We start from the raw sequence: 14867 nt of genomic DNA, 5'->3' as shown, positions 1-14867 counted from the left end.
TCTTCAGATGCTTCTAACAGCTATCTAATGCTATGCCTAACCTTTTATTTTCGTCTGCTCTACACACGGCCCATTCGGCCCAAAAATGCTAATGCAAATATTGCTAGGGTGATTGACTAACTGACAGCACTGAACTTTTCTCTTCGGTTATCCTCTTGCAGCCTAGGTGCCGCAGTAGCATCGAAGGCGGAAAAGAAATAAAACTATGTACATATGCAGGCACAAGAACACACAGGAACAATTTAAGAATATTCATTTTGTCTAGATAGCACAAGAACACGGGAACAATTTAAGAATATTCATTTTATCAAGATAAAATTCTCGTCCAAAATGTGATGTGCATATTGGGGGAGATAAGGTAAAATCTTCAGATGGTTTAATCTTTTGCCCGCTCATTACACGGCCCATTTGGCCCAAAAAATGGTAAAGCAAATATTGAGGCTGACTGACTAACTGACTATTGTTGTAGCTGGCAGGAAAATGTTTCTCCTAGTTATCCCCTGCAGCCTAGGTGCTGCAGTAGCATGGGAGGGAGGTTGTCTTGGACTTCGTCTTCATCATGCAACAGAGAGATAGGGTGCCGGGCGCCGGCGGTAGCTCAACTCCATCACGAACTCCTTAGCCGGGCTGCCCACCGTAGCCCGGACCTTGTGCTTCGGCTTGCTGCTTAGACACTGTTCAAGTAGGCAACCCAGCGTCGTCGAAGGGCAGATTGGCCACCACTCGTTGCATAGGATCTCCAACTGAACAAGCATATAGGTACATATGGATTAGATGAAAGAGTAGATTCAGAATTGTGAATATATGCATATAGGAAGATAGGACATGATGAATCAGTGAGCTGAAATAGTGATGCACTTTTTGGATGCTTAGCAAAAAATTATGGAAATAGATCATATGTCACCATCCGAAAATAGTCTACAAAGCCAGGAAATTGCGGTCTAACAGGTAATTGTAATCGCATTGGTTGATGACCTATACATCGAAGCAAGCACCTCGACAAAGGCCAAAGACTTTCGATGGGTTTTGTGGAGTGACATCAATCAAAATGAAAGTACAAAGACATATAAAAAGCTTAAAACTGGTGCACATAAATCGTAAGGCGCCATAAAAGATCTACAAATGCAGCCTGGTAGTTTCTTTACAGGAAATCGGCAGGGACATATAAAAGGCTCACCTTATCATCACTTGCTAGGTAAAGTTTCTTTGTAATGTAACTCAGGATCGAGCAGATCTGCATACCTATCCCTGGAACAAGCAAAAAAATCACATTGAACAGAATATATTAGATTCTTGCAATCTAGTTACATGTTAGTAGATCAAGGGAAAACTGAATTGCTCGCAGGAAAGACACAAACGGGGCAGGAATTTCAAATGAAACATCTTATAAAATTCCCAAGAGGGCTGTTTTTCAAGGTACTTCCTCTTAATATATTTTTGTTTCAAAAAAAACATGCTACTTATACCAGAGCACAGTTGCTACTAGTAGAAAACATAACAGACACACTGAGTCATCTAAAGCTGGGTAAGTATTTCCATAAAAATATGCTACAAATAAAAGATTGTCAAGTCTGAGAAGTCTCAAATATTCTAGAAGTCAAATAAACTGCAAAATTAAAGTGAAACTCACTTAATTCTCAGTACATATTTGGCACCTGAGGCAGCAGTTTATCTTTTTTTTCGATAAAGAGCATATATTAATATCATGGAGATACCAATTACACCCGGCCTCTGCAACAACATCATACTCTAATGGCATAAAGGATGCACACAGCCAAACAAGAAAAAAGAAATACAAAAAAAGGTCCCGCTACAGAGATTCATAACTTGAAACAACAACACTGACACCACCAAGATAACACCAAAAGATCAGCTTCTCCATAAGCGACGCCTTCAAGAAGGAAACAGTGCACAAACGTTGTCGTCGCCCGATCATAGATCTTAGGTTTTTACCCTGAAGAAAGTCATCTCTCTCAAAACAATGCCTTCAACAAAAACATTGTCAGGCACAACCAATAAAGGCCAGACCTTGGATTTTCATCCTGAAAGATAAGACTCTGAACTTCTCATGTGCATGAGTTTATGTTGTAACCTGGAAAACAGTTTAATTTTTATGTGAGGAAGCAAAACCTTTTGTGCATGAGAATCAGTATAAATATAGAATATAACTGCAATCTTACTAGTTGGGTGAAGAGACTAGTGACAACCCCCCCCCCCCCCCTCCCCCCTGGTCGTATTATTGGAATGCTCACTCAGATTTAATCCAGCAATAGCCAGTTTGTCTTATTGTGTGGAGAGTTTACCATTTGCGCTCTTAGTTCTGTCCTCCTTGGCGGTAGCGTTACGTCTTTTAAGACTTAATCTAAGTGATCTTTTCCCGCATGGCGCGACCAAACTGTTCAAGGGTTTCAGAAGCTCTTCATGGTCAACAGTCTCGCGATTCACTCCATCTTCAGAAGATGGCTGGTTTGAGGCTACTATATCTGCATTAATCTGTTTGGGATGGAATGTGTAGTTAGAATAAACAAATGTTACAAGATAATGGGCATCGCACTTGTGCACGAAATTGTGTGCTGTTGAGCACATATCTGATAGTTCTTTAATAGTACCTGTGTTTTATTTGCAGATGTTGTCGTCTTGGTAGACTGTGGTGCCGAGGTTTTCTCAGTCTTCTGATCGCGGTCTTCACAATTATTTAATAATTTCATGGTTCCATTATTAATGATTGTCTTTCCTTCAAATTCTGAAAGGGGTTTTAAAGAGACTTGATTTTTATCGATCTATATTTTTTTGGCAAGGGGATGAGGAAAAACGAAAATATAGATTAACAAAATGGAATATTATATGTAGACCAAAAGATCAAGGTGGCCTTGGTATTGAGGTACTGGAATTAAAAAATAAATGCCTTCTAAGTAAATGGCTATTTAAATTGTTGAATGAAGAAGGAGTTTGGCAGGAGCTATTACATAATAAATATCTATCCCAAAAAACTCTCTCTCAAGTTCAAGTTAAACCATCAGATTCTCCTTTCTGGAAGGGGCTAATGCAAGTGAAAGATGATTTCTTTGCACGTGGACACTTTAAGGTAGGTGATGGTACAACGGTTAGATTTTGGGAGGATGTTTGGTTGGGGGATAAACCGTTGGCACAACAATATCCATCTCTATATCATATAGCGCATCATAGAAATGTCTTGGTTGCCGATGTGTTAACCCATGTACCTCTGAATATCCAATTTCGAAGGAGTTTGCATTGGAATAAATGGATGGATTGGTTGAACTTATGTCGACACCTCATGAATGTTACTCTTCAAGATCAAACGGATAGCTTTGTTTGGAACCTAACAACCACAGGACTTTTCACTGTCAAATCTATGTATGAAGACTTGATGAATGATCATACTCCTTTCTTGCGGAAATATTTATGGAATCTTAAAATCCCCCTAAAGATAAAAATATTTATGTGGTTTCTTAATAATAAGGTGTTGCTAACTAAAGATAATCTTGCGAAAAGGAAATGGAAGGGATGCACGAAGTGTTGTTTTTGTGGGGCTCAAGAATCTATTGAACACTTATTCATATCATGCCCGTTTGCAAAGTTAGTTTGGCGGATGGTGTTTTTTGCTTTTGACCTCCCACCTCCATCTAACATTACTAATATGTTTGGTAATTGGTTAAATGGTGTAGACAAAAAAGCAAAGGATCAAATACGCATTGGTGTGTCCGCTCTATGCTGGTCAATATGGAGGTGTCGCAATAATATCGTGTTTAACAATTCAACTACTTTCAACATTATGCAGGTTATCCATATGATGGTCCACTGGGTGCAAATGTGGGCATTACTGCTACCTCAAGACCAGCGGGCGTTTATGGATACTGGATGCAACCATCTACAGACGGTCGCTCAGGCTATCTTGTCCCAGACTGGTTGGTGTCACACTAGTCGACTACAGGATGCTTAGTTTGCTAGTTTCGATGTTCTCATGTTCGATTTATGTATTGATCATGAGTGATACCTGAATTGTGTTACGCTTAATCTTGTAAGACTGTTGCAACTATTAATAAAGGTCGTGTGCATCACCACGATGCAGAGGCTGGGGCTTTTTCCCCTTTTCAAAAAAAAAGTGGTTCTCCTTCTTGCAGCTTTGGTCCTCTGTCCTGTTAGAGTAATCTGTGTTGCTATCTTCGGGGTTTCAACTACCAAGGAAGAAAGGGACCTCTCTTTTCTCTTTGCTGGCGATGTAATAGATGGATCCTTAGAAGCAGAAGCTTAAGTGGAAATACCTTATTCCTGGCACTCTGAAGATTTTTATCAGGCCTTCAAAGATGAAAAGATTAATCATGTCTGGTAGAACCATACAGTTGAGTACTTGAGTCGAGATCGCAACACTACGGGAGAGACGGCGTGTGCCGACGGCCAGCCGATGTGCCGACGGCCAAATGTCGGGGCCGTCGGCACAGAGCCCTCCAGCTACCGGCGACGGAGCTCACCGTCGGCACAGCACGGCCGTCGGCACAATGCACGGCAGACCGACGGTCACCCTTGGCGCAGATGAGGCCGTCGGCACAGCTAGGTGGAGCCCGAAGGCCACCGTCGGCACAGCCGCAACCGTCGGCACACGAACTGACAGGCGGGTCCAGCCGTTAGGCTGTCACAGCGCCGTCCATGCTGTGCCGACGGTAGCCCAGGGCGCAACCACGGTCTGGAACACTAAACTTTTGATTTACAAGAAAAGTAAGCGTGCGTATTTTAGCCAATGCTATTAGAAAAGATAACAATATAGCAGGCAGTTAGTTAGCACGAGGGGCCCTCATGGCTGTTAAAACTTAGATATATATACAGTAGAATTTATAGGAGTTTAGTGATAAGCTGGTATATTCTCAACTAGTAACCACAAGAAACTATTTTCAATTCAAATGCATATAGATAAATGTCCTTAACAAAAAAATGTTTAGTACATTTTTCTGCAATTCAAATGCATATAGATAAATGTCCTTAACAAATAAAATGCAACTGTGAATAAATGTTGTGTGTAAGCGCGATGATCTACTGAAATGCATTTAAAATGTAGCATTTTGAAGAAAAGGGAATTGACGAGTTGAAAAAACAATGTTATACAGATAAACCTTGATATTAACCATAACTTACCTGAGTTTCTCTTCAGGAGCAATACCAAGATAAACATTTCATACTGGGCAGGAGTCTATCTCTTCATCATCTACTTTCATCATAATAAACTCCCGACAAACTGCGTACAAAATGATGGTGACAAGAGGAACTCTAGAAACAAGCATGCTAGTTTGAGACTTGATAGAACTGAATTTTATGCGCTTGACACATCAAAACTTCATTGGACGCAATTAGCAAATGTCGGTAATGCAATAGAGTAGATGTGTGATTGCATCAAGATTGAAAGTGCATTTTTCTTGAAAAAAGTCCTCGAAAATAATTGAGCGCGTAACAAATTTTATTCAAGAATGTGAAGCCTTGGTTGCCACGCTATACTGAAAGGTGGGAGTTCTTTCATGTTGTAAAATATCATGTTGGCGCCGGCATGGTCCGATTAGCCGGCACCCCCTAGCCGGACCGAACCCACAGGGGGCTAGCGGAGGCGCTAGACGGACTGGAAAACGGGGCGGGCAAGCCCTAGTAGTGAAAATGCCGCGTCCCATCGACGGCCACGCGGCGGCGAAAATGCGCGCCACCATCGTGTTCCCGGCTTTTCCTTCCGTCCTTTTTCACCGCTTCCTTTTCTCGCTATATGATATAGGAACAGCCGCCATTCGTGATGTACATCTAAACTCTCCTTTGCTCTCTACCGTTCTAGCTCTAACCTACGAGGAGGCAGAGGCGGAGGTGCTACACGCCTCCAACTACCCCTGCCCGCGGGGCTACTAGTGCCCCCCGGATGGAGGCTGAGCACCGAAAGCGTGCCGGTATCTCCCGACCCACAAGGCGCGGCTCGGCGTGCAACCATCAGCCTCCACTACTACGTCGAGCTCACACCCGAGCATCGGATGGATCCTTACTGGGATCCCGACAACAACGTGACTTCGGACGCCTTCTTCACCAACCGGCGGGAGAGTGAGCTCGCTAGGTACGTACGAGGGGAATGGGCTGCCGCCTGTTAACAACAACGAGGCTGGTCGGCGGCTATGGTGGGGTGGCCAGACCCTCGAGAGCGCGATGGACCACATCATGGCGGGTGATTACCCCCGACTTCGATACCCGCACTTCCAACCGAAGAATGGTGGCAGCAGTCGCGGTGGAAACTGCCATCCGGGAACACTCGCCCCCACGCGGGCATCTTCGGCTCGTGCGGCCGTAGCCGGAATGGCAGGTGCCTCCGGCGTACTCCATGGTTGTGCAACATTACATACACGCCGACGATCCAGAGGAGTATCGCGGCCAGCGTGCCGCCATACGCGCCTCCCTCAAACCCAATCCTCCGGCGCCGGTGGGCTACGCCCGGTCCGAGTGAGAGAAGAGGAGCAGACCTACCGTGCACGCCGTGGCGAACATGGCCAAGGCTGCACCCGCTGCGGCCAATGATTCCCGCTCGCACAACCATCGCCGCTCGCACAAGTTTGAAGACATATACTACATGGATAGACATTAGTACGACTAGTTAAAAATATCATACGCAATGGTTGATTTTGTATCGACCTTATGAGATCCATAAATTGTAATGAATTGGTACTCAGATTGTTTTAATAAAAACTAGGCTGTGTGCATCTTTCGATGCAGAGGCCGGGGATCCCCATTGCGAAAAAAATATAATATATTATTTAATTTTCCGATTGTTTGGGGCTATGCCGAGGGCCCCATATGGGCCAAAAAGTAACACATGCGACAGACGGATGCCATATGGGTTGGCCCAGTGAAGATGCTCTAGGCCTCTTCTCTCTAGTGGATATCTCCGAAATCGTTAAAAAAAGGCCGACCTTCGCGAAGGGAAGGCAACTCGCTCCGCACGCGACAAGTGGCGCGTTGTGGTGCCAAAAAATCCCTGGGAAGTGGTCTCCCTGCTCGAATGTGGGGATGGGGGAGGAGAGAGAAGACTGGGTTGTGTCAGTTTTTCCCTTTTTTCTTCTAGATTCGTTTTTTTAAAATGAAATATCTTGGGAACCGTAAGTTCAAATTGTGAACCGTTTTCACTTTTGAGATCATCCTGTCGAGATCTTCAAAACTAGATCCCATGTTGATAGGTTTGGAGATACTTTTTTTTCGTACTTCCAATAATATTATGATTGTACCTGTGATGTGTAGCTAATTGTACTCGTGTTTCAACTGATAAGTACTTCTGTTTTTAGTGTATTTGGTGCAATTTTTCCCTTTACTCGCTAACTGTACTCGCCCGTGTGTGGGATTGTACCTGTACTTACACGCGACTGTACCTGCTCGTGTCTGCCACTGTACTTCTGTACATGTACTTGCTCGTGTTCACGACTGTACCAGCTCGTATGCGCGTTTGTACCTTCTCGTGTGCGTGACTGTACTTGTACTCGCTCGTGTGTTCATCTGTACTCGTGTGTTGTGCGTGACTGTACCTGCTCGTGTGTGTGACTGTACTTGTACTCGCCTGCGTGTTCAACTGTACTCGTGTGTTGTGCGTGAATGTACCTGCTCGTGTATGCGACTGTACTCGCTTGTCTGCACAACTGTACTCCCTCCTGTGCGCCAATGTATTCGTGTGTTGTACGCACTTATAATCGTCTGGTATACGTAACTGTACTCGCATATTGTGTCGGGAGTGTTAGCAACGCGCACGGAGCGAGTACATGTGGAGCACGAGGCGAGTACGCGCGGGAGAGTTTTGCGCGAGTAGGCACGGACGTAAGCTGCGCTCGCTTGGCTGACCACGCGAGATCACGCTGTCGCTGGCCCATCTTCCCTTCGGAAAGGTTGGCCTCTAGGGAACGATACCCCGATATCTCTAGTCGATATATGCAGTCCAAAGTCTACATTTTAGCTCAGAGCACGTTTCAGATGGGCTAATACCCGCAGAGTCTGCCCCCATGGAGCAGAAAATCGGCCAAGCCTACCAAAGACCCTTAACAACCCTACTTCGTGACCAAAGCGCTCATTCTTCATGTACTTTTTTTTCACAAAAATAATTCTACAAGCTATTGGCAGAATCTATTCTAAGATATTCTCTTTGTATGGATCCTGGTTATTATGCTCTGCAGGCCTTACCACACTATAGTAGCCAGGACGCAGAAGGTGTCTAGGTGAGGGGTATTCAAGATTTTACACCAAAAAGTATCTACGGCACAGGCAATCTCACTCAGATTTCAGCTATACCAGTATTCAACATAATGCGAAACCTGCACGAACGACGTCAGGAAAGAAACAGAATTACTCCGTAAGAGCACACATAAACACACACGAAACAATTTAAGAAAATTGAGCTGGTCTGTAAATTCTCGTCGGAAATGTGAAGTGCATATTCTGGGAGCCAAGGTATAAATCTTCCATCTTCTTTTGATGCCTCTAACAAATCTAATGCTACGCCTAACCTCTTTCTTTCGACCGCTCTTTACACGGCCCATTCGGCCCACAAAATTGTAAAGGTCAAATATATCTATGCAACTATTACTAGGCTGACTGGCTGGTAAACGATTATTGGAGCTAGCAGCAAAATGTTTCTCTTCTCCTGCAACCTAGGTGCTGCAGTAGCATGGGAGGGAGGTTGTCACGGAGTTTGTCTTCATCATGCAGCACAGAGATACGGCCGCCGGCCGCCGGCGGTAGCGCAGCTCCATGACAAACTCCTTGGCCGGGCCGCCCACCGCCGCCCGGACCTCCTGCTTTGGCTTGCGGCTCAACCACTGTTCGCGTAGGCGGTGTAGCGTTGTCGAGGGGCAGATTGGCCATTCATTGCATAGGATCTCCAGCTGCACATGCAGAGAGGTACAGGATCAGGAGAAATAGCAGATTCAGCATTGTGCATGTATATACATACTTTATCGGCACGCACACAAGCTAACCGGAAGATATGATAGGATGGATCATTGCGTTGCAATGGTTCAGTGGTGTTTTCTTTAGGAGCTTTGCAACAGAACAATGATGCAAATAGTTCTTATGTCACCATCCAAATCTACAAATGCAGCCTAGTGGTTTCTTTATCAGGAATTGGTGGGGGACAGTGGCCCCTTCAGTATTTATGAAAACAAATCTCCAAACGCAGCAAACTCCAGTCTAGCAGGTAACTGTATTCGGATTGGTAGATGATCTGATACTTCAAAGCAAGCACCTCCACAAAAGACTAACAAATGATGCACATAAATCATATGTAACCATCAAAATCTACAAATGCAGCCTGGTGGTTTCTTTAGTGGAAAACGCCGGGGACAGTGAAAGCAGTCAAAATGAAATTACAAGGACATATAAATAGCTCACCTTATCATCACTTGCTAGCTCAAGTTTCTTTGTAATGTAAGTCAGGACGGAGGAGATCTGCATACTCCTATCTCTGAAACAAGTAGAAAAATCATATTGAACATAATATATTAAATTCTTGCAATCTAGTTACATGTTATTAGATCGGGAAAAACTGAATTGCTGGTAGGGAAGACTAAACAAACAACACAGGATTTTCAAATGAAACATCTTCTCCATTGCTGATAAAATTCCCGAGAACACTGTTTTTCTACATACTTCCCCTTGGTACATTTTTTTTAAAAAAAAACACTTGCTTATACACAGGTGCTACTAGTAGAAAACATAACAGATACAACAATCCATATAAAGCTGGGTAAGTATTTCCTGAAATATAGGCTACAAATAAGAGGATGCTAAGTCTGAGAAGCCTCTAGTATTCTAGAAGTCAAAGAAACTGCAAGATTAAAGGGAAACTCACTTAATTCTCAAGTACATATTTGGTATCTGAGGCAGCAGTTTATCTTGTACCCTGCAACACAGTTAAATTTTGATGTGAGGAAATAAATATTTGGTCCATCAGAATAGGTATAACTATTGAATAAACTCTAATCTTACTGGCTCGGTGAAGAGACTAGTGAAAACCAGACTGGGGTAGTTACTCCATCATGCAAAGAACCAGTGATTGTAGAACCAACCGGTTCCTGCCGTGGGTCTGCTTCTGGGCTTTTCCTCAGATTATCCTCCGTGGTTGTTTTATTGGAATGCTCACTCAGGCTTAGTTCAGCAATAGCCAGTTTTTCTACCATGTCATCTTTCCTTATGGAGAGTTTACCATTTGTGCTCTTAATTTTGTCCTCCTTGGCGGTAGCGCCATGGCTCTTAGAACCTGATCCAAGCGATGTATTCCTGCTTGCCTCAATACAACTGTTCAAGGGTTTTCCCTGCAAGTCTGCTTCTGTAATTTTCCTCAGACTATCCTCTGTGGTTCTTTTATCATTGGTTGATACAGATTCTGAAGAATTGCCTTTGTTTTCGTCTACAAGTTTTAACTTGTTTGGGTGCTTACCCACCCTTATTCCAGTAATAGCCACTTTATCTGCTGCGACATTTTTCCTTATTGAGATTTCACCCTTTGTGCTTTTCATTTTGTCCTCCTTGGCGGCAGCGTACTTTCTTTTAAGACTTAATCTAAGCGATCTCTTCCCACTTTCCGTGACCAAACTGTGTAAGGGTTTCTGAAGTTCTTCATTGTCAATTGTCTCACGATTCTCTCCAACTTCAGAAGATGGCTGGTTTGAGGCTATAACATCTGCATTAATCTGTTTGGGATAGAATGTGTAGTTAACATAAACAAATATTAAGATAATTGGTATCAAACTTGCAAAAAAAAAACTATGTGCACATATCTGATAGTTCTTGAATAGTACCTGCGTTTTATTTGCAGATGTTGTCATCTTGCTAGACTGTGGTGCTGAGGTTTTCTCAGTCTTCTGATTGCGGCCTTCGGAATTATTTAGTAATTTCATGGTTCCATTTGTAATGAGAGAAGTGATATGGGAGGTTGTTGTCCTTCTTACAGCTTTGGTCCTATGTCCTGTCAGACTAGTCTGTGTTGCTATCTTCGGGGTTTCAACTACCAAGGAAGAAAGGGACCTCTCTTTTCTCTTTGCTGGCGATGTAATATTTGGAACCTTAGAAGCATCAACTTCTGTCTTGTGTGGAAACACCTTGTTCCTGATACTCTGAATATTGTGATCAGGCCTTCAAAGAAGGAAACTAATCATGTCAGGTAGCAGCATATAGTTGAGTACTTGAGTCGATATCACACGAAAAAAATGAAAACAAATAAATGGCTGGAACACTAAACTTTTACTTTACAAGACAATTAAGTGCATATTTTAGCCAATGCTATTATACAAGATAACAATGTAGCAGGCAGTTAGCACGAGGCGCCCTGAGGGCTATTGCAACTTAGATTTACACAGTAGAATTTGTAGTAGTATACTCTCAACTAATAACCACAAGAAACTATTTTCGATTTAAATGCATAGAGCTACTTTAACAGTACAGAGACTCTTGTCCAGTTGTCCTTGACAAACAATGTTTAGTAGTACATTTTTATGTTAGATAAGGGTCGAAAATGAGTAAGTCTGCTGTAACTGTGAAAATGTTGTGTGTAAGTACGATGCTCTACTGAAATGTACATACACATTTCAAATGCAGTAACCTGAAAGAAAAGAGAATTGACAAGTTGAAAAAACAATGTTATACGGATAAACCTTGATATTAAACATTACTTACCTCAGTTTCTCTTCAGGAGCGATACCAAGATCAATGTGGCATACTGGGCAGGAGGCGATCTCTTCATCATCTATTTTCTTCATAATGCACTCCCGGCAAACTGCGTACAAAAGGATGGTCACGAGAGGAATTCTAGAAACAAGCATGCTAGTTTGATACAGAGATTTGAAAGAACTGAAAATGCAATAGAGAGGCTTGACTGCATCAAGATTGAGCACGCATTTGTCTGGAAAAAAAAATACTTGAAACAAATATTGAGCGTGCAGCCAAGACTGATAATATCACTGTACTTATGATGCAGAACAAGTGCCAGGCTTACGATCAAGAAATGTGATTTACATAATAGAGCGATCACCCTCCCGGCCTCTACACCATGAGATACACAAATTTTATTCAAGAATGTGAAGCCCGGATTTCCACACTATACTGAAAATTGGGAGTTGTTTCATGTTGCAAAGTATCATGGCGGGCAAGAAAACTTCAAGCATGGATGTATCTGGAAAGTTGGAGACGGGTAGCAAATAAATATTTGGGAGGACGCCTGGATACCCACAAGTTCATCAAGCAAATAAAAGATTGAGCGCTTAGCCAAGACGACAATATCACTGTACTTACGGTGCAAAGCAGTGCCAGGCTTACGGTCAAGAAATGTACTTTTACATAATAGAGCGATCACCCTCCCGGCCTCTAAATCATGAGATACATAAATTATATTCAAGAATGTGAAGCCCGGTTTCCACGCTATAACCAAAACACAGAGAATTGAAATACTTTCACAGTACAGAATTACAGATCACCACTGTCTCTCTAAACACTAACTAGAAGGAAGCAGAGAGCACGCCACTGAATTCCCATTCTGCTAACCAGAAGTGTCGAGGACACAACATTTCTGATCACAGCCAGCGCAGAATGCCACCATATACAAGCTCTCCGCCACCATTACCAGACACACCGCAAGCTACTAGAATGCCTTAACAACCCCCAGTTCCCAACATCCTGCAATAAGTGCCAACGCTTTGCAACTTTTTCTCCCAGCATCAAAAGCTCGGAAAATACTACAAGCTGCTCTGTGATCACGGTGTCAGATGACTACCACATCAATGGTTTGGACGCAGACAGTGCCTCACAGACACAAGTTCTTCCTTTGTTGGCATTTCACGGACGACCAAACAGCCCATAGGGGTAGGGTGTGCATGTGTGCGTTCATAGGGGTGAGTGTATGCGCGTGTATATGAGTGTCTACGTTGTACTGTGTTTCTCAAAAAAAAAAAAATGGTGTATCGATGTTGGCTGTCATCTATGCCCAGGAACTGAATCAATCGACCATATTGCACTACACTGCAAACACTCACACTGGATATGGGACAAATGGAGGATTGCAAATGAACAAACGAGTCCAACTCGACTACCCAATTTGTCAAAACTGTCCAAACAAACATTCAGGGGGATCACAGCAGAAGCTTGGGCAATTTGTTTTCCAGCAGGGCTGCTTAATCTATGGAAAATGAGAAATGTCCGGTTCTTTAAAAATAAGCAGGTTGGGAGAAGGCAGCTCCTTTGGCAGGTGGCAGAAGATATCACACTCTGGTCATGTAGATCGCCTAAGCTACAAACCGAGCTAGAACAGTGAGCTTCTAAACTGCCAGATTATTACAAGTTCGTGTCTTTTTTTTTTCTGAACTATGAGGAAACTCGGAACGAACGCCATCCATGGCGCCGGCGTCCACTGCAGTGAAACTGTGCGCGAGGCAGGAACTCTCGGCTGCTCAAACTGTTATAATGTGCCGCAGGCACGGTGACGGGACATGGTAACCACCCGGAGAGGCGAAAGTCTGCAGCTTTGCAGCATTGTGAACTCCAGAGAAGGAGGCATGGCGACTCCGGAGCGCACGCAGCCCAGAGCACGGGCAATTGGGCAAACAAAAGACGGCTCGCTCGGCGGCGGCCGCGCGGAAGTTCTCCGGAGTAGTGCGGGATAGCAAACGCCTGCCTCCGGGACGAGACGACAATGCAGACAGAATGGATGGCCGTCGGAGTCAACCCGAGAGATCCCCCAACAAGAACACGAGTCGACCTAGCGAAGGGATCGCAGCCGCCGACGCGGACCACGAGACGCGCGCAGGGCAGAGCACGGTGAGCCTCCACGAGAATAACGGCACGGCCACGAGGAAAGAAAGCGCGTGAGCCCAGAGCACGGTGAATCACGGACATACACACGTGGTGGCACGCGACCAGCGGGAGAGGAACGGCGGCGGCGCTCTTCCAGGACCGACCTGATCACCAGGCCACCCGAACAGAGCAGAATCCGACACCAAAACCAAAGCCACGCGACGCGACGATAGCGGCGCAGGCGCAGGAGGCCGTGGGACGTCAGCGCGTGGGGGGCGTAGACAAGACGAACCGAAACCGGAGAGGCGGCGGCCGGCGGGGTAGAGAGAGAAAGGAACTTACAAGTGTGGAGGCACTCGACGAAGGCGGAGGCCTCCCGAAAGAGGTCCTGGCAGAGAGGGCATGTCAAGCGGGCGGTGAGCGCATCCCGCCGCACGCGGACCACCCCGTTCTCCGTCTCCATCTCTCCCCGCCGCCGGCAACAACGCCGACCACCACCTCCTTCTCTTGGAGGATCCTCCTCGTCTGGCCTGGGGCGGGGGAGAATCACGAATACGCGAGGCAGAGCCGTGGCGTGCAGGGCATTTGACGGGCGGGTGAAGGCGAAGGCGGCAGGGGCGGCGGCGGCGGAGCTCCGGCGAGGTACGGGGTTGGGGGGACCGAGAAGTACCAACAAAGTCTATTTGATATATTTGGCTGTGTATAAATAGTGGGGAGGTGGCGATTGCGTGTGGGCGGCGCCGGGTGCGCATAGCCTAGGACCGGGGCCCACCAGAATTTTAGCTCCGGGGTACCTTTTCTAAGTACGAGTACACCCTCTGGTGTATGTATATGCTGCCGATCTACGTACCATTTGTATTCAAGAACAGTATTCTTCTATTGTTTCCGATATTTTTTTGTATAACACTGTTGTTCCTAACCTTTTCTTCTGGCAGAGGGGCCTATAACTTTCGTGGTGTAACTCTATACCTCCTCTCTTTTTTGTTGAGAACACTCTATACTATACTTGGGCATAGTTCGGGCCGGGCTGGGCTTCAGGCTGGGCCTAACAAAGGCCGACGCAAAAAAACTAG

At 44.8% G+C, this 14867-nt stretch overlaps 1 protein-coding gene and 1 pseudogene across 1 annotated transcript; both read right to left on the bottom strand.

The window, feature by feature from the left end:
* Nucleotides 1-557: 557 nt before the first annotated feature.
* On the bottom strand, nucleotides 558-6571 carry LOC127346878 (E3 ubiquitin protein ligase DRIP2-like; annotated as a pseudogene).
* A 1884-nt stretch (nucleotides 6572-8455) lies between these two features.
* LOC127292931 (E3 ubiquitin protein ligase DRIP2) lies at nucleotides 8456-14478 on the bottom strand. The gene is made up of 7 exons (XM_051322478.2): nucleotides 14137-14478; nucleotides 11686-11785; nucleotides 10812-11145; nucleotides 10000-10703; nucleotides 9863-9913; nucleotides 9403-9475; nucleotides 8456-8897 (listed from the first exon to the last, which is right to left on the bottom strand). Exons 1-7 carry the CDS (start codon nucleotides 14255-14257, stop codon nucleotides 8664-8666), a joined length of 1617 nt encoding a protein of 538 aa, XP_051178438.1. The 5' UTR covers nucleotides 14258-14478; the 3' UTR covers nucleotides 8456-8663.
* Nucleotides 14479-14867: the final 389 nt, after the last annotated feature.

Source organism: Lolium perenne, chromosome 4, assembly GCF_019359855.2.
Source record: "Lolium perenne isolate Kyuss_39 chromosome 4, Kyuss_2.0, whole genome shotgun sequence".
In the NCBI taxonomy this organism is placed as follows: domain Eukaryota; kingdom Viridiplantae; phylum Streptophyta; class Magnoliopsida; order Poales; family Poaceae; genus Lolium; species Lolium perenne.
Note: the sequence above shows the minus strand (reverse complement) of the source record. Positions and strands in the feature narration are given on the sequence as shown.